General features: G+C 35.1%; 2 protein-coding genes across 5 annotated transcripts in view; both read right to left on the bottom strand.

The window, feature by feature from the left end:
• Positions 1-17: 17 nt before the first annotated feature.
• LOC122720706 (frizzled-2) lies at positions 18-2,726 on the bottom strand. The gene is made up of 3 exons (XM_043947590.1): positions 1,668-2,726; positions 951-1,330; positions 18-862 (listed from the first exon to the last, which is right to left on the bottom strand). The coding sequence occupies exons 1-3, from the start codon at positions 2,462-2,464 to the stop codon at positions 324-326; spliced, it is 1,716 nt and encodes a 571-aa protein (XP_043803525.1). The 5' UTR covers positions 2,465-2,726; the 3' UTR covers positions 18-323.
• A 362-nt stretch (positions 2,727-3,088) lies between these two features.
• Positions 3,089-22,942, bottom strand: part of LOC122720650 (protein tramtrack, alpha isoform-like) — a 34,532-nt gene continuing 14,678 nt past the window's right edge. The window contains exons 3-6 of one of the 4 annotated variants that reach the window (XR_006347795.1): positions 12,208-12,500; positions 10,454-10,729; positions 5,135-8,802; positions 3,089-4,885 (exon numbers count right to left, since the gene is read on the bottom strand). Coding sequence is in view for 3 of the 4 variants with exons in the window: in XM_043947461.1 (XP_043803396.1) it covers positions 19,656-20,401 (746 nt within the window). In the remaining variant the exon portion in view is untranslated. Of the gene's footprint in view, positions 8,803-10,453; positions 10,730-12,207; positions 12,501-18,338; positions 20,402-22,942 lie in introns of those variants that run through there. The other 3 variants (XM_043947470.1, XM_043947482.1, XM_043947461.1) reach the window with 3 other exon arrangements.

Raw genomic sequence — 22,942 nt, 5'->3', positions numbered from 1 at the left:
ATTCACAAATAGCTTAAACAAACATATAAATCATTTTAATAAAAAAATATTTTGGCACAGTACATTTGTATATCTTTGTTACTCTTTATAATGCACTGATAAGATATAAAAATAATACTAAAATGCATATTTCGTTACTCAAATCTCTTTCCGATAAATTAAGTTTAGTAACATTATATATGAATTGAGATATTTTATCAAATGCAATAAAATACATGCTTTCAGTATTTGAGTATTCTTTGAGCGTGACATTCAGTAATTCGATATGGCAGTTCAAAAAGGCAAAATTTTTTCGTTTTTAGAGCATATAATTAGTTGAATTTTTAAACATACGCCTCAGCACGACGTCCTTGTATGTGATTAAAAAACTGTCGCCAACTAGTCAATGTTTTACTTGACCATACCCAAAAACTACTTGTTATACCAACAATCATAGCCATTAAATATTTTATCATGAAAACCTCAAATTCTGGACGTCTTCCAACATCGCGAGTACGCTCTCCAACGGGACACGGCATTGAATATAAAGATTGCGGTCCAGGTCTTGAACACATCTCCATATTCCATGTCAACATCCATTGATCAAAATAGGCTTGCTCATAAAATAAGCAGGCAATGACAATCAATGCAGGAACTATGTATAACACAGAAAATATGCCAATACGTATCATTAACTTTTCTAATTTATCAGTCTTTGTACCATCATGTTTCATAACAGTACGTATACGGAAAAGAGAAACAAATCCAGCCAATAAGAAGGCAGTTCCAAGTATTAGATAGACACACAATGGTGCCAAAACAAATCCACGTAGAGCTTCAACATTCCAAAGACCCACGTAACAAACACCAGACAATATGTCTCCTACAAAAATAATATGATTTATTAATTATTAATCAAAAATATATAAATTATATTATATAATTTTTGTGTTCATGTTTAAATGACTTACCCTCTACCTTTCCCATTGCAAGAATAGTAACTGTTTTTATTGCTGGAGCAGCCCAAGCAGCTAAATGAAAATACTGTGAATTAGCTTCTATTGCTTCATGACCCCATTTTAATCCAGCTGCTAGGAACCATGTCAATGTCAAGATAACCCACCATATACTGGATGCCATTCCAAAAAAATAAAGTACCATAAAAAGTACCGTGCATAATTCATGCTTGGTACCTTGTGTTATGGTTGATGCCATTTGAATTCTCATATCTAAAGGAGGTGGAAAAGGTTCTCTGCATGCAATAGAATTGCCAGCTGCCCAACCAATCACATATGCCAATGCTACCATAAGATAACATACTGACAAAAAGATGATTGGTCTTTCAGGATACCTAAATATAATATAATATATTATAATAATTTATAAATATATATATATATGTATTTTCTGTTTTTAAATGTTATAACAAAATCTATTACAATATGTTTTATAAAAAGAAATAGAATTTATAATTATTCATGTACAATAATTTAAATTCATAATTTTAAATTAAGTATACGTTTCTAATTACTGAATCTAATTATTACTATTTTAATTAAAATTAAAAGTATGATATTAATTAATAATGTATAACTTTTTCTGATCATCCTACATTATGCATCCTACATCCTAATAGGTCTACTATTATTACTATATGTATTAGTATGAAACAATCAACTTTTTTTTACCTGAACCGATCTGTGTCAATGAGAAACGTCAGAAAGGTGAAAAAACAAGAAGCCGCACAAACGGATGCCCACGTACCAACCCAAATTCTTGAAAATCGTCTTTCTCTCTCGGTAAAAAACATTCCGTCGCAAGGTGCGCCGCAATTAAGCTCAACTTTATCGCCAACCTTCAGCGAATAACCGAGTTCATGCGGGACTTTGAATTGCATCGGGCATACAAAACCAAAGTCCCTTGCACCAAGCATAAATCCACTACCGTAAGTTTTTGGTCCTCCGGTCCAGGATGGTTGAAATTCAGCTACTGGCATACGTGGTGGTGTATATACCGGTGGCGACGGTTCCGGTGGTGTAGTTTCATTATGACCTACGCATAGTTCAGGGCCACCGTTTTCAGGTAACTTGGAACAATCGAGATTGTCTGGCCAAGCGAAACCGAAACTATTCATTAAGCGTTCGCATCCTGCACGAGCACTTTCGCATAACGATCTACACGGAGGTATAGCTCTATCGATAATGGTGCATACAGGCGCGTAAACCGTGCATAAAAAGAATCGAAGATCAGGGCTACATTTCATTTTAACCAAAGGCGCGAATTGATGTACTTCTTGGCCGGCATCTTCTTGTTTTTGATGGTTCATTAAATTTGGCATAATCGTCTCGTTATATGGTATATTCATGCATAAATTGATGGTGATCGGTTCGCATCTTCCGTGATGAGCCAACGGATCTTTCGTGTGAAGAGCATTGACACTGAACACGGCCACCGAAAAAACATAGATCGCGTAACGCGGAATCATTGTTGCGTATCGTTTGTCGACCGCCACTTCCGAGATCAATCGTCACGCGAAGTAGCTTTCGAAAATACGCGAATGCACCACGCCTTCGAACATCACCAATGAATCGTGCGAGACATAATAATACTGAACGGAAGAGCGAGGAAATAAGCGTACCTAGCGACGATGATGGACGCGACTACAGTACTGTAAACAGAACATGGCGAATACGTTCTGAATAGTAAGGAAACTCTTTTGAAACTGATGTATATTACTACTGCCATCTATGAAGATATATCTAAACATTTTGTAATTTGCGGGAAAATTTTTAAGTCTATTTTCAAAATATAAAGTATAATTTTTAAATTATTTACCAACAAATTTACGAATAAATAAATAAAGAATAAAATGTTTGATATAATATGAGCTATATTGATATAATATTACATATATTATATAATTATATGTAACGTAACAAAATATTTTAAAATATAAAATAAATATAAAAATAAAAATATAAAATATATATAATAATAAAAAAATATAAATATTTATAAATATTTTATTGATATAGAAATTTTAATTACTATAACAATAATTCTATAAAAACTATAGAAATTTTTAGGTTATAAATGAAAAAACATGATGTCAATCGATTCATTTTGATTTTATTTTTTTCCCGACATATAATGCACAATACGTTCCATTTCATTCATCATTAGTTGTAATGTTTATTCATCGCAGATGATTAGCGTTGTCGTAAGTACTATGGTTTTGTTATATCTTTTGTTTTAATTATATAGTACATACGTGCTCGTGAATTTCGTGCACTTTTAGACGGGGTCGCACCTTCGGGCGGTCATCATTATCTCCATAATATATAATGGTAGTTTTCCAAGTGTATGCGAGTTGCCCGAAATACGATTCACAAACGGCCTCATTATCGTAAACAAATAAATAATTTATCTCCTCGGAATACTCTCAACTTGAATCGTCATATTAGACGTAGGAGGTCAGCCTTACGATCTTACGATTAGTAACACTTAAGATTCAATACGGAAGATTGAAATATATCGAGGGAGCCACTCTTTCGTCTTCTCGTAATTTCAACGGTATTTAATATCATTCTACCCATCATAAAACAAAAAAAGTCTGTCATTAAAGAAAAATGATCTTATGATCTGATAGCACGATCGAATGAACTTTGCCCGTTTTACTTGTCTCGTTCATTCTTCTGATTGAAATCAACAATTCCTTTTTCTAACTCGTATCGTATCAAGAAGAAAAAGGTCACTTTAGTTATACACCATATACACTCTGCTCGAGGAAATAAACTACAAATCATTTGTACAAATATCTATGTACCATAATATGTATACATTTGTATTAACGTCATAATTTATTACGTAACATAATAACAAGGAAGACGACTGATAATGATAGATTTGAAATTTTTATAGCAAGGGTAGACAAGATAAGTAAAATAATTTAGGGCACAAAACTGATTTATGCAATATTATCATATACATATATATTACATAGTATATATTAAACGCTATATCCTTTCAAATTTTATTTATCAATGATTAATTTTCAAATGGATCGTATACGTTCGTTGGACCTATTATTTTTCATTTTCGTTTTGAAAAAGAACAATTGTTTGTAGGAAGGAAGATTTAAATATTATTTGGGCGGTTTGAAACATGGATTGGCACAAAACACGAGATGTATGCTTCGCAAAGTGTACCGTGAGACATCTATGAGTTTCACTTTTTCCTCTGAATGATTTATTTGCACTTCTCACTGCTAGTGGGGCGCATTAAGAATTCCGAGAGAAATGTTTATAAATTATGGCACGACCTGCGCGCGGTTTATCTTAAAACGTCCCAGAAACGTGAAATCATTATTATTATTGTTTTAACACTTTTAAGTCTTTCTTCTCGAGTATTCGTAAATTTATATTAATTCTTACATCTTGTGTATTATCTAGATCCATTAAATCGTTAAAGTTTATTAATTAATTAAATACTCGTAATAAATCATAAGAATTCGTTAGATCAGTCGATTGGGTAATTTTATTAAAATAAACACATTTGATGATGTATTTGGAAGAAAAGGAAGACGAAAAGTGGCTCGTGTTTTTACCTCGACAGAAGTCGATTAATGTCCTCTGTCCGTATACAATCATCAAAGTGTGCACGCAAATGTTGTTATGCACACATATAGGATTAAAATTATGGTATACGTACAGAGGTTTGCTGGCAAATACGCGCCTGTACATAATTACGTGCAAAATCCATTCGCGCAATGTCAGAAGAGAGTTGCCTCTTGAATTGTGAATTGTGCTTAGCTCTTTGGAGGTTAGGTTATACACGTGAAGCATGCGTTTTGTTCATCACGTGTCGTTCGAGCGATGCTTGAGTATATTTTCATCAAGATATTTGTCTATTAAAAAATTAGAGGTAAAATATAATATCTAGATGACATGGTTAATTTGATGAAAGGTTTTTTCGATTTTTAATTAGGTTAGATTTCGATTCGAATTCCTTCAAAGAGTTAAACCTATTCGCTTGTTTCGAAAAAAAAACATAATTGATGCAATCGTTATTTGTAATAAAACGATGTGTACAATTTATACATCTTTCTTGATTAGCACCGAACTTAATCACTAGTCAGTTTACGTACGCGTCATACCTGTATAACAGTGTCCACGCACGATCTACTCTACTAATTGTAATTATGTGTTTAAAACTTTGAGTGAAATGCAATTCATTCTTCTGCCGTTGCGTCGTATGACACGCAACAAGTAAATAGAGATTAAAATACTTTCGAGACATTCGAAAAAATGGACAGACTTTCTTGGAATATTCAGCAAGATTAATATATATAATGCTCTCGCGTAAATTATCGCCAGCGCGCATTATATTATATTTATTCGTACTTCGCGCACGTATAGATATATTTTCATCTATTTATCGATCTATCTACCGTCCTTCTAGCGACACTATTCGTGCCCAACTAACTTGTCCGAGTATGTCAGGTGCGTGTATATCGAATCGCGTAATTTTGTACACGATCAAAAACGAATTACATGCAGGAATATATTCATAAAATATTTCTATTTACAATTTTCATGATTCTTCAAATAGATCCAAGTTTTATTTTATTACTAGACGTTATAATTAAATTTTAAGCCAATGTTAGGCTTATTTATGCTCACGTTGGCATAATTTTTTAAATTTTAGGCGATATATTTAAAATGGATAATAAATAAAATTTTTTAATTGTAAATATATATTACTTGATATACACTTTAGATAAAATTTTAATTTATGTAATTGCTGTTGTCAAGATAAAAAGATCATATCGATAAATATAAAATGACCTGGCAACTATTGCCACCCAATATTTATATAATGTATTAGAGGCTAGAGAAAAATTTAATTAGCACGATTCGTATGGCGACAAAAATCTTTTTTTTTTGATTAACAAATGTAATTTCTTTGTGTGTAAGAGAAATGTATATATATATATACACATATTATATATAACAAAAATTCTCTAGACGAATATAAAGATGTTGAAATAAGCTTATTGAAGATTTAAAATCCCTTTAGCATAGTATAAGAAATTTATTAATCTTTGTACTCGTCTAAAGATTTTTTATTATTTTATTAAAATCACACGATCCAAAGAATTAATAGCATCCTCCGAATCTTGTAGCTATAATGCAATAAAGAAATTTTTATCGTCACGTATGACGCTCTCCACGCATATAATAAAATTTTATGGTGGCAGCAGTAACTAGGCCACTCTTGAAAATTACGCTCTTAAGAGATTATATTCGAAACGTTAGATTTTCTTAAAACGAATAAAAAACTTTCACGTTAAAAATTTGTGTACATTGTGTATTATTCGATATTTGTTCGATTTTGAAAATCGATGAAGAAATGCCTTAAAAAATAAGAGCTACTTGGTAGTTTTTGTAAAGAGATAAATCATATTTTCTAAAAATACGATTTGTAAATTTCTAATAACTTTTAAAGCATCGTAAAATTATGTCGGAATAATTTTAAATTATACGTAATAAAATTTCGTGTCGAACACGTTATAAAACTCGGCTGAAGTTATATTTCTCCTTTGAAATTTAACTTTATTTTTTTCGAATGGAAAGCTTCGTGAACGTCATTCACGCGACTTACACGTATCAATACCCGTATACCGATATAATTTCTATGAATTTCACGCGTGACGTTCACGCGTCCCATCGCTGTACGATGTTTCCAAAAAGGAGCATATTTGGCTACGCGGATCACGATATAACACGCAACACCTGCACACGTCGAATGTAATAAAATGAAAAAGTAATGGAACAAAATCGAAGGAAATTAGTAGTACGGTTGCACTTTTGAGCAAACGATCGCTCTCATCGCGTATCGTAGTGAACATTTCGCATATACGCAACGAGATATCGTACGCCTGGGAAGATATATATTTGGCACTGGATTCCCGTCAATTGAGCTTCTCAGGCTCGAATCGCAATTCATCTCGCGTTAATAATAAAGTACGATCGTTTCGACCTTGGATCAGTAATGTCGATTTATTTTTTTTTTTACGAGAAATCATATTTTTGTCGTTCAAATATATCGATGACACATTGATGTGATTATTATAAGGATGAATGCTTATCGTTCAAATATATCATTTGCAACGATAGAAAGATTAACAGGATTAAGAATTTTCTCGCGAATAAACGTCGTGTCTTAATAAAATCCGGAATTTCAACAAAAACAAAATATTTCGAACACACGTGACCACTCTAACGTACCGACATTACCGAGCCATGGTGAAACGAGGCGACAGCTACGCCATCGCGGCGACAAGAGACGCGACAAAATACCGCTTTTTCTCGCTACATATCGGCTATACTTTCGCGTTTACGTTCGCGTATCGCTGCGATTAGAAGATCCGCGAAACTTATCGAGATCAAAAGGAACGATATCGACCAACGATCGAGAATTTTAACGAGGAGAGAAACGTGTATACGTTACTTACGTTCATTTTTCTCTCGAGCTGCAGCCATTGGACGCGATTACCAGGCCCCGTGTTCAATACATTTTCGAATCACGCGTACGAACTGGCAAATACATTTTTTTTTTTTCTTTTTCTTTTTTTTTTCTTTTTTGTTGTATCGTAATGTACCAACGCGCGGTCGTTTGAGATATACGAAAAAAATATATATACGCGGCCGCGCGTGCATTATGACTAGACACGTTTGTAATCCTCGTTTCGGCGATCGAAAACCATCCATCGTCATCCTACCGACGCTCGCCTCTTTAATACGTCGAGATATATATTCGCCATCTTACGCTGCACGTACATAGGATGGACCATGTAACGTTATTACACGTCGTGTAATTGTTTTGTCGTATAATGACGGGGAGGGGGGAGGGAGGGAAGAAAAAAATTGTTGTCGAGTAATAACGAAAATAATTGAATTTACGTTAAATGGCCCATCTCTATATACACATATATAGCGGCAAAAAAAGTTGAATCGATCGTACGATGACCTCGTGACGAACGTCGACGACTTGGAAATATCGACAAATAACGAGGGATAACTGACTTACGAGTAACGTTCTCGTGATTGGAAAAAGATTCCGTTGCTCAATAATTTTACGATCCTGATTTTGAATTTGATTAATTTATCAATTTTTTTCAATGCATGGAAATTGAACATCTTTAAAAAAAGATATTTATATTATATATATATATATATTTATATATATTATATTATATATTTATATATATATATTTATATATATTAGATAAGAGAATATTACTTCAATGATCCCTCGTGCGAATCGACGTGCGATCACGATCGAATCGTCGCAGACAAGATCGATATCATTTCGACGATAACAATTGAGCATAGAACGCCGTAAACACGTGTCCAAACTAATCCTAATTTGATCTTTAAACATTTGTCCCTAAAAGTATTCTCATTCGCTTCGTAGTAATAGGGTTATTCTCGTATCCGGCTAAAATACGCGGGAGTGGGGGGAGAGGAGTTATGTGTGTGTGTGTGTGTGTGTGTGTGGGACGAGCGTCGGCAGGGGGTAGGTTCTTCGACCCGTGTCACGAGGAGGACATCGTACGACGATGATATGGCACAATATTTCCCATTTATACGTCACTTTATCCATTCCTTAGCTGTTCATCACGGTGGATCGCCTGGAGTAGCCTCGTCTCGTCACCGTTTCACCCTGAGCCTCGCACTCCCTTTTCACCCGATCGATTATGTCCGCCACCAACTTCTCCTCCTTCTCCCTTTGCTGCTCCCAGTCTGGCCCCTTCCCGATCTGTCGGGACACGTTTCACAATTTTCGCCCTTACTCTCTCGACCGAAACCATCCCGATTGATCGATGAAGGAGGGGGGGGGAGGGAGGGGATTCGAGCAAGCGAGGAAGAGTCACGCATGCTGGGAGGGGAAGGGGGAAGGGGGGAAGGAGAAGGAGGAGGGGAAGGGGAAGGGGGGGTTGTTCTTTCGTCGTTTTCGCGCATGCAAGTCAATAAAATAAAGTTTTTCGAATTGATTAAGTTTTCGATTGATGTGGGATGTGAAACGAAGCTTTAGATTAAATGAACAGTTGTGGAGAAGTAACGAAATTTCGAATAAAGTTACTTTAAGCGATTATTATTTCAAATAACTTTATTTGAAATGAAGCTCGAATGATATTTATTAATTTCAGTAAATTGGAATAGATAATTACAATAGGATAATAAATTGTTGAATTGGTAACTTTATTCTTAATTTGGGCTAGTAAAATTTTTCTGGGCCGCGAAATCGTCGCGAGAATCGTTGGAGAGTCGTTAGAAAGTCGAGAGAGAGCTGAATCGAACGAAAATAGCGCATAATGCTTAGTTGCAAGAAAAAACAGCCTCTCCGATTCATTCTCGATATCGCTAGTTAAAGAGTGTAGAAAAATTTCACTCCACGAAAAGCCAAGGCCCAATAATAATTTCTAACGACTTTTTAGAAAATATTCGTATCATGCTCGAGAGAAAAAATTGTGAACGAATAGAAACGGAGGAAAGTGAAAAAAAAAATTTCACTCGACGAAAAGCTAAGGCCCAATAATAATTCTTTCGAAAATATATAAAAAATTATTAGAAACGGAGGAAAGTAAAAAAAAAATTTCACTCGATGAAAAGCTAAGGCCCAATAATAATTCTTTTGAAAATATTCGAATGAATAGAAATGGAGGAAAGTGAAAAAAAAAATTTCACTCGACAAAAAGCTAAGGCCCAATAATAATTCTTTCGAAAATATTCCTATCATGCTCGAGAAAAAAAATTGCGATCGAATAGAAACGGAAGAAAGTGAAAAAAAAAATTTCACTCGACGAAAAGCTAAGGCCCAATAATAATTCTTTCGAAAATATTCGTATCATGCCCGAGAGAAAAAATTGCGAACGAATAGAAACGGAGGAAAGTGAAAAAAAAAATTTCACTCGACGAAAAGCCAAGGCCCAATAATAACTTCTAACGATTCTTTCGAAAATATTCGTATCATGCTCGAGAAAAAAAAAATTGCGAACGAATAGAAACGGAGGAAAGTGAAAAAAAAAATTTCACTCGATGAAAAACTAAGGCCCAGTAATAATTCTTTCGAAAATATTCGAATGAATAGAAACGGAGGAAAGTGAAAAAAAAATTTCACTCGACGAAAAGCTAAGGCCCAATAATAATTCTTTCGAAAATATTCGTGTTCGAGAAAAAAAAATTGCGAATGAATAGAAACGGAGGAAAGTGAAAAAAAAAATTTCACTCGACGAAAAGCCAAGGCCCAATAATAACTTCTAACGATTCTTTCGAAAATATTTGTATCATGCTCGAGAAAAAAAAATTGCGAACGAATAGAAAGAGACTGAAAAAAAAAAAAAAATAAATCCAATCAACGAAGCAACGATGTTAGGATGAAGCGGGGGGGAGGTGACTCGAAGACTTACGTCAGAGGTCTTCCGAGCCTTCTTGTTGGCCGGCTCTTCCCTGTTCTCGTCGTTTTCGTTGTCGGAATGGCGAGAGCTTAGATGACCAATGTAACCTTTACGGGACTTGAAGTAAGCGTTACAGCTGTGGCACTTGAACAGTGGCGCCGGCTGGGTGACCTGGGTGGAGACGTGGAGTTTGTACTTGTGCCTGTACCAACGGGTTCGAGACGGTAGCACCTCGCCGCACCACTTGCAGACTACGGAACCGTCGTTTTGAATGAGGTATTCCAGCAGCTTGTAAAACAACGTTTATTTGGTTTTTTTTCTTTCTCTCTCTCTTTCCACCTTTCTCTTTTTTTTTTTTTTTTTAATTAATTTTTCTTTCGATATCTCTAATACCCTTCCGTCTCGATTCGAGATAGAAATCTAACATCTGATCGAAATTTAGCTCGATACCTAAGAATAAATCTTCTTTTGCTCTAATTTTTTTTTTTTGTAGTTGTTTGAACGAACGATAGATAGAAAAGGTGTCACCCGAGATAAACGGAGTGGAAACAAAATCCGCTTCACCGTGGCCAATTACACGGAGGAATTGCGGTTCAACGAACTCCGAAAGAAGAGCAAACGCTAATGAAAACCGGAGGGTAAAACTGGATAAGAGACGGTGAAGGAACGCTCTTCACGGTTTTTTTCTTGGGCTGCTTTCCATTCGGACGACACAGTTTTCATGCGAAAGTGATCCTCTTACTTTTCCTACTATACGAAGTACTCTCGACTCGAATCGAATTATAGAAATCGATCGATCATTTATATCGATATACTTACTGTTCACTGGTGGAAAAAAATCTGGCGGAAGGAATGCGAATTAATGATTGATTAATATGGAAGGAAACATCTATTTTTCACGCGTATTTTTCTTTTTACTATGATGTTTGTCGCGTATACTAATTCAAAACAACGATTTCAATGCATTAACGTAGACATAGAATCAAAAGAATTTTAATGTATCGATATAATATAAAAATTTTTTTATTTCTCATAATACGCGTAAACTATATTACGATTTATTTAACTATAGTTTAATTTTTTAACGATATTTTAATGTTTAAATGTTTAATTTTATATTCGAGTAGTTAAGATAATAATTATATGTATATACGAATAAGACATATTATGAAAATAATATATAATTAATAAAATTTTCGAAGATATTTCAGCTTCTAGTTTTATCCTAACGTAACTTCATAAATGAAAATAATTTTTACGATTTTGAATGTTCAAATTATAGCTCTTCTACTATTATAGTGTGTGGTGTCAACAAAGATTGTAAACAAAGCGTCTAAAGTGGGGATAGCGAAGGACGTCTCTTGCTCCAGTCCCGCCGTCCCGCAAGACTTCTTTTCACCAGTATACACAGTACACTTCGCATATAGAAACAGAATCATCAATACAACAAACGTATATTAGAAACACGAAGAAGAAAAATTATTTCTTACGTATTATAATTATAATAATTATAATATATATTATAATTATAATAATAAAAAATAATAATAATTATAATAATAAAAAATGGAATTCAATGGAAAATTCTCATTTCAAAATTAGCCCCTCCTTCTATAAATCATAATCTAAAGAGAGAAAACACCCCGTCAAATCCGCGGCGAGGCTATCCCAAGCTGCCCTTCCCTCCTCCTCCTCCGGGCGAAGCCAGGTGGCACAGCTGGTGCACTGCATGCCGAACCAGTATCAAAAGCAGCAGGCCAACCAACCTGTTTCCTGACCTCCGGCTCGGCCTCCCCTGACTCCGACTTGGGCAACAACAGATCGCCCCTTTCCTCCTCCCGATCGGTGAGGAAGTGCATACCGCTCACCACTCTCTCCGACTTGATGTACGTAGCGTCCGTGTTCCCCTCGGTGAACGCCGTTTCCTCGCCGCTCCTCGTCGCCGTCGTCGTTGAAGGCGCGGACGAGGGTGGCGGCGGGGGCGGAGGTGGCGGCGACGACGAGGACGACGACGTGCAGATCTCGAACGTGATGTCGCTCGGTAGACAGGGCAGCTGGTCTGGCCGGACATGGAAATAGAGAACAGGCAAACAGGAGTGTTAGTCGAGAAGAGTTTTAGCGAGAGATTAGTTTAGAGAGGGAAGGAGAGAAGGAAGGAAGGGGATGTTTGGATCGGTGGCGAGGAGTTCGATAAAAAAATCCGATGAGTTTTTTAGAGAGTCGAATGATTGTTTGTGTTTTACATTATATAAATTATATTCGAAGTAATATATTTAACAAGAAATCATTGTTGAAATCTCCTTAATTTAGAGGAATGGGGAGAAAAATTCCTTGGAAAATTAATTTCAATTAAGAGGCTTAATTAAGCGCGAGTTTAACTCGCGAGAAATCGTAATCCAATTGTAATTGGTAGGCGAACATTTGTTTCCACGCGCGAGGAAAAAAAGGAGGAGTGGGGTGGGGCGAAGAGGGGACGAATATAGTTGGAAAGGAGAAGCCGGAGGCTTAGAGTTAGAGAGATGTTAATGTTTCTCTGTCTTGCTTTAATGAAGGTTGCGCTAATCGATACAAGAAATAAACGGTCGGATAGACTATTGCGGTTTCTATATCACAAAAGAGTTACAAAGAAACTACAATTAGATAAAAACAAATAAAAATAATAATAGTCGTTAAATCGTTATTATCCTTCTTATCGCCACCCAGGCATCGACAAATAATATAGGTACATACGTACGTACATCAGAACAAATGTACAGCCAACCGACCGACGATAAATGTGCGAACGTGTTCATTCTTCATTGTTTCCTTTATTATATTTACTGTTATATGTATATAACTTTTTTTTTCCTTTTTCTTTTTACTTCCTTGTTTAAACGCGTCTCCACCCTCGAACAGAGTGAACGTATAATAATATAACATATAATATAATATAGTATTTATATATAATATATAATAAATTTTTTTTCTGTATTCGCTCGCGCGCGCGCGCGCGCGCGTACACGCAATTATATATCTCTTATAATAAAGTCCTCGCAACTTCTTTCTCTTCTATTGCAAAAGAAAAAAAAAAAAAAACTTAACGATTAATTAATTGAATCGTGCGGTTTAGTTTTAACCTCTTGCATGTTTTTTTGTTTTTCTTTTTTTTTTTTTTTTTCCTCCTCGTTACGTTTAACGTCATCGATATAATCGTGTATATGTGTGTATGTGTATATACCGTTTCTTTCTTCTATCGAGACATATATGCATAGTGCTGTGCAATTTCTCAAATGTGCAAATATGTGTCGGTATATATACCTTGATATATACCCATTATGTATAATCGTATAATGCGTGTGTATATTATTGTTATAACGTTACATATTGGGTGACATGCGAATTTTTGTTAAAGTGTGTTCACTCGTTAAAGTGTCGATAAAATGTGTAAGTAAAAATAACAAAAAAATACAGGTGGAGCACGTGTGGCACGTGACTCCCTCCTCTTCCCTCTATTTTTCTTTATTCAAGATGCTTTTTTCGAGCTTTCTTCTTCCATAAATGATATAAGATATAATATACTTTGAACACGCGCGCACTTTAAAGACCGCGAATATTCGTTCGCGGTGGGTAAAAAAAAATTTCCAACGGAACAACGACGTCCTGGCGATAGACGAAGAGAAAAACAAACAAATCGTTTCAATGTCAACCATTTTCGATTTGACGCGAGGAAAATATTCATAATCGCGTCGTTAAACCTACGAATAAAATTTATTACAAATTCAACTTGTGCTAAATATATAAATAAATCTATTAGCCAGAACATCGTGAAATATATATATATGTATATATGCATGTGTATATACATATATATATATATATATATATATATCATCTATATGTTGAATTCTACTTCCAACAAATATAAATGGAAACGTATTAGAAGGCGTCGCGTTAATGTCGCAAGCTACACAGCATTCAACGCTCGAATAAAATATCTGCATTATGAAAAATACGATATAACATGGTTGCTCGTGTTCCATCATCTAATTGTGTTACTAATGTGATTTCTTTTTTAAAGCCTAACGCACCTTACCGCGCTAACTAATTACCCGAGGTTACAGTTAAAATTAAAAATAAAATAATAAACGTTATTTGACGATGACAATAGTAATAGTGTAATAATAATAATAATCATAATAATAATAATAATAATAACATAATATAATAATATTAATAGAACTATTACAATAATAGTATAAAACTAAAACATAAAGGTAGTCACAATGCATGGAAAGTAAAGAAAAAAAGAAAAAGTGTAACTCGATTTTTTCGATTGCTTTTGCACATGTCATAGAGTTGATTAAATTTTTTTTTTTTCTCGTCACTTCTTTGCTTATATATTTTTTTTTTCTCAGCATTCTCTCAGCGTCGCTCATCGAGGACGCAAGGAGTCTCGTTTAAATTACTCGCACGACGAAACTTTCGTCTTTCCCTCTTTTTTTTAAACAATACGTAATTTTCACTTCGTTAATACGAATTGATCGAAATTGCATACGATGCCCATTTCTTCATATATATATATATATGTAAATACACATATATATCGATCGTCGATTCGTATTCAAATTCATACACAATTTCATCAAGGCTTCATTATCAAACATTACATATTCAAATAAACGTATCGTATTAATTTCGTTGAATCGTTTTCGTTTGGAAATCGATTCGAGATTGGAATTTTTATCTTCGATGAATCTTCAAACGCTTCTCAAACGCTTCGAATATAATATCAAAGTAAAAAAAAAATGTCACGATAACATTTTTTTTTTTTCTTCTCTTTTTCCCCTTCCCCCCCTTCTCCCTTCCCCGTAACATAACAATTACGCAATTAAATTGGACGCAAGGATTTCGTTTCGCTTTTGCTGAAATACAAAAATTTCGCTGTTTCGGACGAATGGAAGTTGAAAAGTGTCGTTATTGTTTGTTTTGCTTTTTTTTCTTTTTCCTCCCCTCATTATTACACTTAAAAACGCTCTTTCTTTTATCATTACGCGATATTATGTATAATTAAGATATATATATATTTTTTTTTTTTTGCATTTTTTTTTTTTTTTTTATATACTCATTTTATTAATTTACCGACTACGAGTACGAGATTGGTCTGAAAAGGAGAGAAGCTCCTCTCCTCCTTCTTTCTTCTCGCAGAAAAAAATCACGCGCGGGTGCGGGTATTCCCTCTCTCACGTAATATTATATCTCTCTCTTTATATATATATATATATATCTATATATTCTTTTAAATAGCTCTATCTCACGTGTTCATCATTTAATCAAACATACGCATCACATGTAATCAACATCCACGCTCATTCCCTCTCTCTCGCGCGCGTATAATATACACCGATGCGGAAGACCAAAATACTGCTTTCCGTTCGGTATTCGTTCGAAAGTTTTTTCGCAACGAATTTTTAATTCGAATTTATTCGAAAAAAAAAAAAAAAGGAAACAACGGAGGAAGAATTTGAAAGAAGAGAAAAATTGCCGATAAAAGAAGGAGAAAAAAAAAGTGTAGCAACGAATAATATTAATTTCAAAACGAAGTAGTATACTTTGAAATATTTGATAGCAATTTGTGAACTTTTGTTCGTTCGATGGAATTGGAAATGAAAAAAAAAAAAAAAAAAAAAAATAACAAATTTTGTTAAAAAAAGGTATGGTAACGAATCGAGACCTGTTTCCCTCTTCTTTCGCATAACTTCCTGTTATGAATATTTTTTTAGAACAGAAGGGATGGTATCGCGTATATATTGTTTCCACGAAAGAAACTTCGTGAAACTTCTTAGTTTTGCATTGGTTCTGCTCGATTGCGTGAACGGTGTTTGGAATATTTTCTTAAAAAAAAAAAAATTTATGTGTGTACGTGTATATGTTTGTATATGTGTCTGCATGCGCGCGTATATATGTGTGTGCGTGTGTGTGCGAATAAGTATTTCGTATTTAACTATTTCTACTCTGTCTGCGGTGTCCCAACACCGGAAAAAAAAAAAATAGAAAACGTGTTAACAATGTATCAAATAATAAATTTCTTTCAAATTTTTAAACGAACGAATGAACGAAAAAAGTATAATATAATATAATATAATATAATATAATATAATATAATATAATAATATATATATAATATAATATAATATAATAATAATAATAATAATAATAATAATAATAATAATAATAATAATAATAAATCAAAAAGAAAAAACAAACGGTCTAGACCCAGAAACTAACTGAAGGTCATTATAATATATACTATGTTTGTATACATATATAACTTTCTCTATAACTCGTCTGTGCTTGCCTGTGCATTAACTTATATACCTAGCAATAATAACCAATTTTATCGGTGCTTGTCCATAGCTAAAAGTTAATAATAATTCTTATCAAACAATATTTAATAATAGTAATAATAATAACGGTGAATAATAAAAATAATATTGTTTTTGTTGCTGCATTAATAGTAGTGCGAATAATGGTAAATCGATAGTGATAATAGTAATAATAATAATAATAATAATAATAATAATAATAATAATAATAATAATAATAATAATAATAATAATTAATAATAATAATAATAATAATAATAATTAATAATTAATAATTGGTAATAACTATAATACACTTTTCCCAGAAAAAAAAAACACCTGTACATATACCGAGACTGCTATGCAGTATTAATTCGTGTTCTTTCTTTCATTATTCTTTCTTTCTTTCTTTCTTTCTTTCTTTCATTCTCTCTATTTTAGGCACTATCTAATGAACTCTACGAGTCTCCTGAGCCCGTAGCGAACCTTTAATAAACTCTGTGATAAATATATATTTTCATCTTCTTTCTTTCTTTCTTTCTTTCTTTCTTTTCTTTAATCATCTCGCTAAATATACTTTGTTACGCACCATTGGAATCAAATCTGTTGGAAGGCGTAGAAAACGTTTGAAAAAAAAAGAAAATAATAATAATATTAATATTAATATTAATAATAATAATAATAATAGTAGTAGTAGTAATAGTAGTAGTAGTAGTAGTAATACAAATCTTGACTACGAAACTCTGCCAATGAATCCATCTCTGCTCTCCCTTCTTTTCTTTTCAAAAAATAATTTTTCGTCCAATAAAAATTTTTGGAGAAACACGTTGTTAGCCACGCGCGTATAAATTGATATGCGAATCGATATGTTATTGCGTACGCATTTCTTCACAACAATTTTTCGATTACAATTTTTATTCTATTTTAACGAAAAGATCTAATTGTTAAGTTGTAATTATATATGCAGAGTTTTTTTTTTTATACGGATGCAGTATAAAATTCAGAGAAGACATTGTGAGAAGAAGAGAGAAGATATTCGTAACCAACGTTTCGCGTGTGAACTGCTGAAATCGGAAGACCGAGTAATATCGGGGGAGGGGGAAGAGAAAAAAGGGGGAAAAAAAAATGGAAAAAGAAAAAAAAGAAATAAAAACATTCCGCGCGTTAAAGCATTGAAAATTTTTTTTAAAGCTATCCATTTTATATATATATATATATGTGTATGTATATACGATCTAGAAAAAAAAAATATATCCGTACGATACTTTTTCAGTCCCATTAATCGTATTGCTTATACGTTATTTCCGCTCATACTTTCGTTTAAAAAAAAAAAAAAAAAAAAAAAAAATAATGAAGAAAATGTAGCACATATCCTTCGCGCGATTAAATTTACTCTCTCTCTTATCCACGTTCGTGAAAAATCGTATATTTCCCACGAAAAAAAAAAAGAAAAGAAAAGAAAAGAAAAAAGAAAGCTCTTTACGCAGGAATATATATCTCTTTCTCGCCATTATCGTTAAAAATTTCGATTCTCAAAATAAAAATCTGGAATTCTATGATATGCAGACTACGCCCGCGTAAAATACTGCGACTTTTTTTTTTTTTTTTTTTTTTAATTAAAAAAAGAAGAAAAGAAAAACAAACTCTTCGATTACGCGGGCCCGACACGATTAAACGATTATTCTCAGCAATGGTTGAAACAATAGTTCCCATATATCGTATATACGTAACCGTCTTATACAAAATATTACTTGCATGATATATATAAAAGAAAAAAAAAAAAAAACGAATATAAACCCCTTTTTTTCAACAGTTTTACCATCCTTTAAAAATCCTTCTTCCTTCCAACTGGCCAAATTATTATTAATTCGCGATACTCGAATTCTTCATATATATATATATATATATATTTTACTTTTTCATGCTTTTTACGAGCACAGGCACGAGGGGACAGGAGGAGACGACAGGTACGAGCGAAGGAGACACGAGATATTAATCGGGCACAAGCATTGCGCGCTATTGCACGATTCAAAGATCATAATAATAATACTAATGTACATACACACGCACACGCACACACACACACACACACACACACACACAGCAGTACTCGAGCAGTCACCAGTTCTCGCGTTTTTTTTCTCGTTCTTCGATTTAGAAAAGAAATGAAAAAAAAAAAAAAAAAAAAAAAAAAAGAAAAGAAAATTCCTCGCGATCACTCGACGTCGTCCCGCTTATAGCAGTGTTTGCATCCGATCCGTCGCGTTGGTCTCTCCCTCAACCTGGCTCCTTCCCCTCTCCCCTTCAATCACTCCTTCTTCGTCTCGTAACAATCATAATAATAATAATAATAATAATAAAAAAAAAAGAAAAACGACTATTTAAAATCGCATAAAAGGCGCACAAAGAAGTTGGATCGCGCTTCAATACGACAAGAGGGGGAACCGATCATCGCGGGGGTGAGATAGGCTATGCGATAGGTCTCTCTCTCTCTCTCTTTATCTCTTCTCAAAAAAAAAAAAAAAAACGAAAGGCACCTCCCTCCATACACGTATATCCCGACCACGTATATCTCGTCGATCCGGGGTACGACTAGAGACCCAGGCCCGTGCGCCGAGAGAAGGAATCCTCCCACTCCCCCTCCTCCTCCCTCAAACACGTCCCCGCCTGAACACGGACATCATCCTCGAGGCGACGGCCACGTGCTTGAACGCCGCCGCCCCCCTCGCGCTCCTCTCAACGCTCGAACCCGATCCCCTCGTCACGTCCCCAATCTCCTCCTGCTCGTCGTCGTCGCCGCCCTGGGCCCCTCCCGTCGCCCCTCGTCGCACCGACGGACCGATCGCCACCCCACCTCGCCCTCGCGCCGCCCGCTAAGGCGAGAGAAAAAAGCCGAACGGCACCACGCAGTCCTTGGGCATGAAGCAGTCGTGCACCGTCTTCATGTGATTCTTCATCTTGTCCGGCCTGGAGAACTCTTTGCCGCACACGGGGCACGGGAACACCTTTCTCTGGTGGCCCTCGTGGTAGAGGAACGCGTGCCGTTGGAAGCTGTATTTATTTTTGAACGTCTTCTGGATGTCGAGTTTCGCGCACTCGGTGCATTGGTAAACGCCCTCGGATATCGAGGCGTAACGAAAGAGATTCAACCCGCGCACCGACATCTCGGTCAATTGTTCGGCGGGGTCCTGGGAGTGCGAGGTCGCGCGACGCCTCATGCGTCTCTTTGGCACTTGGCGGCCGGGCGGCGCAGACATCGTACCGATCTGATGCCCGCTCGTCGACGAGTTGGTGGTAGGCGCGGGGCTGCCGCCGCTGCTGCTGCTCCCGCCGCTGTTCTGCGCGGTGTTGCCGCTTCTCCCGGTCGCGGGCGACACCGAGGGGCTTCTCGTCGACGTGGTCGTGGTGGTCGTGGTCCCGGAGCTGGACGCGGTGCTGGACGAGGAGCTGCTGGTCGTCGTGCTCGACGAGGACGATGATGACGTAGCCGTGGCGTTGCTCGACGACGACTTGCCGCTCGATGCCTCCGCGCTCGATGACTGATTCGTCGATCCGCCGATATTTCGGCACTTCTCCTTCCAACCATCGCCCTCCGACTTTCCGCTCCCCGATGAGAACTCTGTGAAAAGATCGAAGTCGGTAAATCGGCTCGTGACAGTAGAGGTGAAACAGAGAGTCACTACTGATATGTAAAAAAAAAAAAAAAAAAAAAAATTGCATGCAACTTGCGAGCTAATTTACTGAAAACTAAAATACTGGATACGATATTTCATTGTACGTGTGGATATATATATATATTTTTTTTTTTTTTTTGGTGCGTGCAGAATGGAACTAGAATTGGAGAAGAATGGATAATAAGAGGGATGATAAAACCTGAAAATAAAAGTACATAATAATCGAACGTAAAATAATTATTAATATAATCGTTTATAACGAGGAAGAAATTAGGTAATCGATGAAAAAAAAAAAATAATAAGGAAATCTCGTAGAACGAAAATAAAAACGAAAGTAGCGATCGTACCATTCTTTTTTCTTTTTTTTTTTATCCAATAAAAAGTTTCGACGGATAATACAATTCATGAGAAATCCATCGATCCAACGTGCGCTGAAAACTTTTAATGAAAATAAAAAGAAGGAGAAAAGGCGGGGGAGAAGGAGGGAAGGGACAAGTTCATCCGACGTTATTTGTAATTTTGGTTACTCTCGTTTGACGCGTCCTTACTGGGACGCACTGGAAAGTTTCCAAAACGAGAATATCGGACGAATTCGTGAGGAAGATAAATGGATGGCAATAACGCACAGTCGTGTACCGAATCTGTTGTGCAATTAGACTCTACAGCTGCTATACAAAATTCGATTCTCGTTGCGAGAAACGAGATATTCTGGCATCAATCTAATTTTATACGTTACATCGATATATTTGAATAGATAGAGATCGTTTCTCGCAACGCAATAACAACGAAGAATAAAAACAATAATAATAATAATAATAATAATAATAATAATACAAAAAAAATAATAAAACAAGAAAGAAGAAAGTGGCCAAATTGAATAGCTTATAAAAAAAAAAATCAAAGTTAAATGCAACGAACAAACCATGTACATATATATATATTTATCTTTTTTTTTTTTTCTCCAAATATTTCGCTTTGCTTCATTGTCCGGACAAGTAAAAATAATAATAATAAATCAACAATACGCGTACGCAACATGCAAAACAAAAGTCCATAAAAAATAATAATCGCCGACTTCCTGTTGCGATTGGCTTCTCGAGTAGCCCGGAACATTGATTCTTTTTCTCTTATCGATATATGCGTATTATATTATATTACATTACATACAACAAGGATAATAATATATCGAAAAATTTGTTGTTGTTATTGTTGTTGTTGTTGTTGTCGAGGAAAAAAACAAAACAAAACAAAACAAAAAACGTTCGTTTCTTTACTCGAGGAAGCCACGAAACGAAGGAAATATCTTAACATCTAAAGATCGTCCGTGGCCAATGGTCCTGTCGCCGATCGTTTTTTGCCCGATCACGCTCGACGACGACGACGATACAATGGTGGCTCATGTTTCAACGAGGGCCATTTAAAATATAATTTCGCTCGAAGGCGATTATTTCTTATTCTCGTCGTCGAGGCAACGATCGTCGATCCAGTAACCATCGGTCAAATGATGCCAAACACATCCACACGATCGCTAAAAAAAAAAAAAAACGAATAACTAAATAAAAGTAATTTTTGGCTAAGAGTAACGGTGCTTCGTAATGAGTGCGGGAATTTCTCGAATTTGGTGTGTAATGTGTGTGTGTGTGTGTGTGTGTGTGTGTGTGTGTGTGTGTGTGTGTGTGTGTGTGTGGACATAATATCGATATACACAAAGGAGGGGAAGAGAGGCAATGGATCGATCCGTGATCTTTCTACGATCTCTGTTTCGAATGACTAACGAGAAATTTCTACGTGAGAACACGGCTGTGGAACGTAGTAACGAGAGAGAACAAAAAAAAAAAAAACAAATGTACAACGATTAAAAAGATTAAAGAGGAAAGAGAATATTTTCAAAAAAACGAGAAGAGGAGGAAGAAGAAGAAGTAGAAGAAGAAGATGAAGAAACGATTGTACAGATAACTCGTGGCGAATTAATCGCACGAGTGACGAATCCTTCGTTTCGAACTAACACTTTTATGGCACTTTGATGACAATTCCTCGCTTTTAGAAAACATCCTCGAAACTAGCCGAGAAATACGGGATAGAGATTTGTGCGTGCAAAAATTGATTGATAAACGATCACGAGTCTCTGACTCCCATTCACACTCACGTTCCACATACGTGCGACAATAATAAACGCATATATATATATATATAATAATAATATAATAATAATAATAATAATATTAATAATAATAATAACGGACAATAATAACGAGAGGGGAAAGGGGAAAAAAACACAACGAAAGAAAAAAAATCAAATAATAAACGTTCTACTGCGTACTGTGTATACAACTGGCGCTGTTAATCGTTTATGGTAATTACCTTCTTTTTCGAGTTTCGATTAATCCGCTTACTTTCCTTGACAAGCATGTATATACGTATATATTAGAAGACAAAGTCCAGGTCACTAATTTATAATTGACTTTTTTTTTTTTTTTTTTTTTTTT

Source organism: Apis laboriosa, unplaced genomic scaffold, assembly GCF_014066325.1.
Source record: "Apis laboriosa isolate Shangri-la unplaced genomic scaffold, ASM1406632v1 scaffold105_cov147, whole genome shotgun sequence".
In the NCBI taxonomy this organism is placed as follows: Eukaryota; Metazoa; Arthropoda; class Insecta; order Hymenoptera; family Apidae; genus Apis; species Apis laboriosa.
Note: the sequence above shows the minus strand (reverse complement) of the source record. Positions and strands in the feature narration are given on the sequence as shown.

Coding starts and splice junctions, on each gene's coding strand:
- LOC122720706 (XM_043947590.1), bottom strand. CDS start 2,464: ATGATTCCGCGTTACGCGATCTATGTTTTTTCGGTGGCCGTGTTCAGT. Junction 1,331..1,667: donor ATTGACACAGATCGGTTCAG/GTAAAAAAAAGT, acceptor TATTATATTTAG/GTATCCTGAAAGACCAATCA. Junction 863..950: donor TGCAATGGGAAAGGTAGAGG/GTAAGTCATTTA, acceptor TTATTTTTGTAG/GAGACATATTGTCTGGTGTT.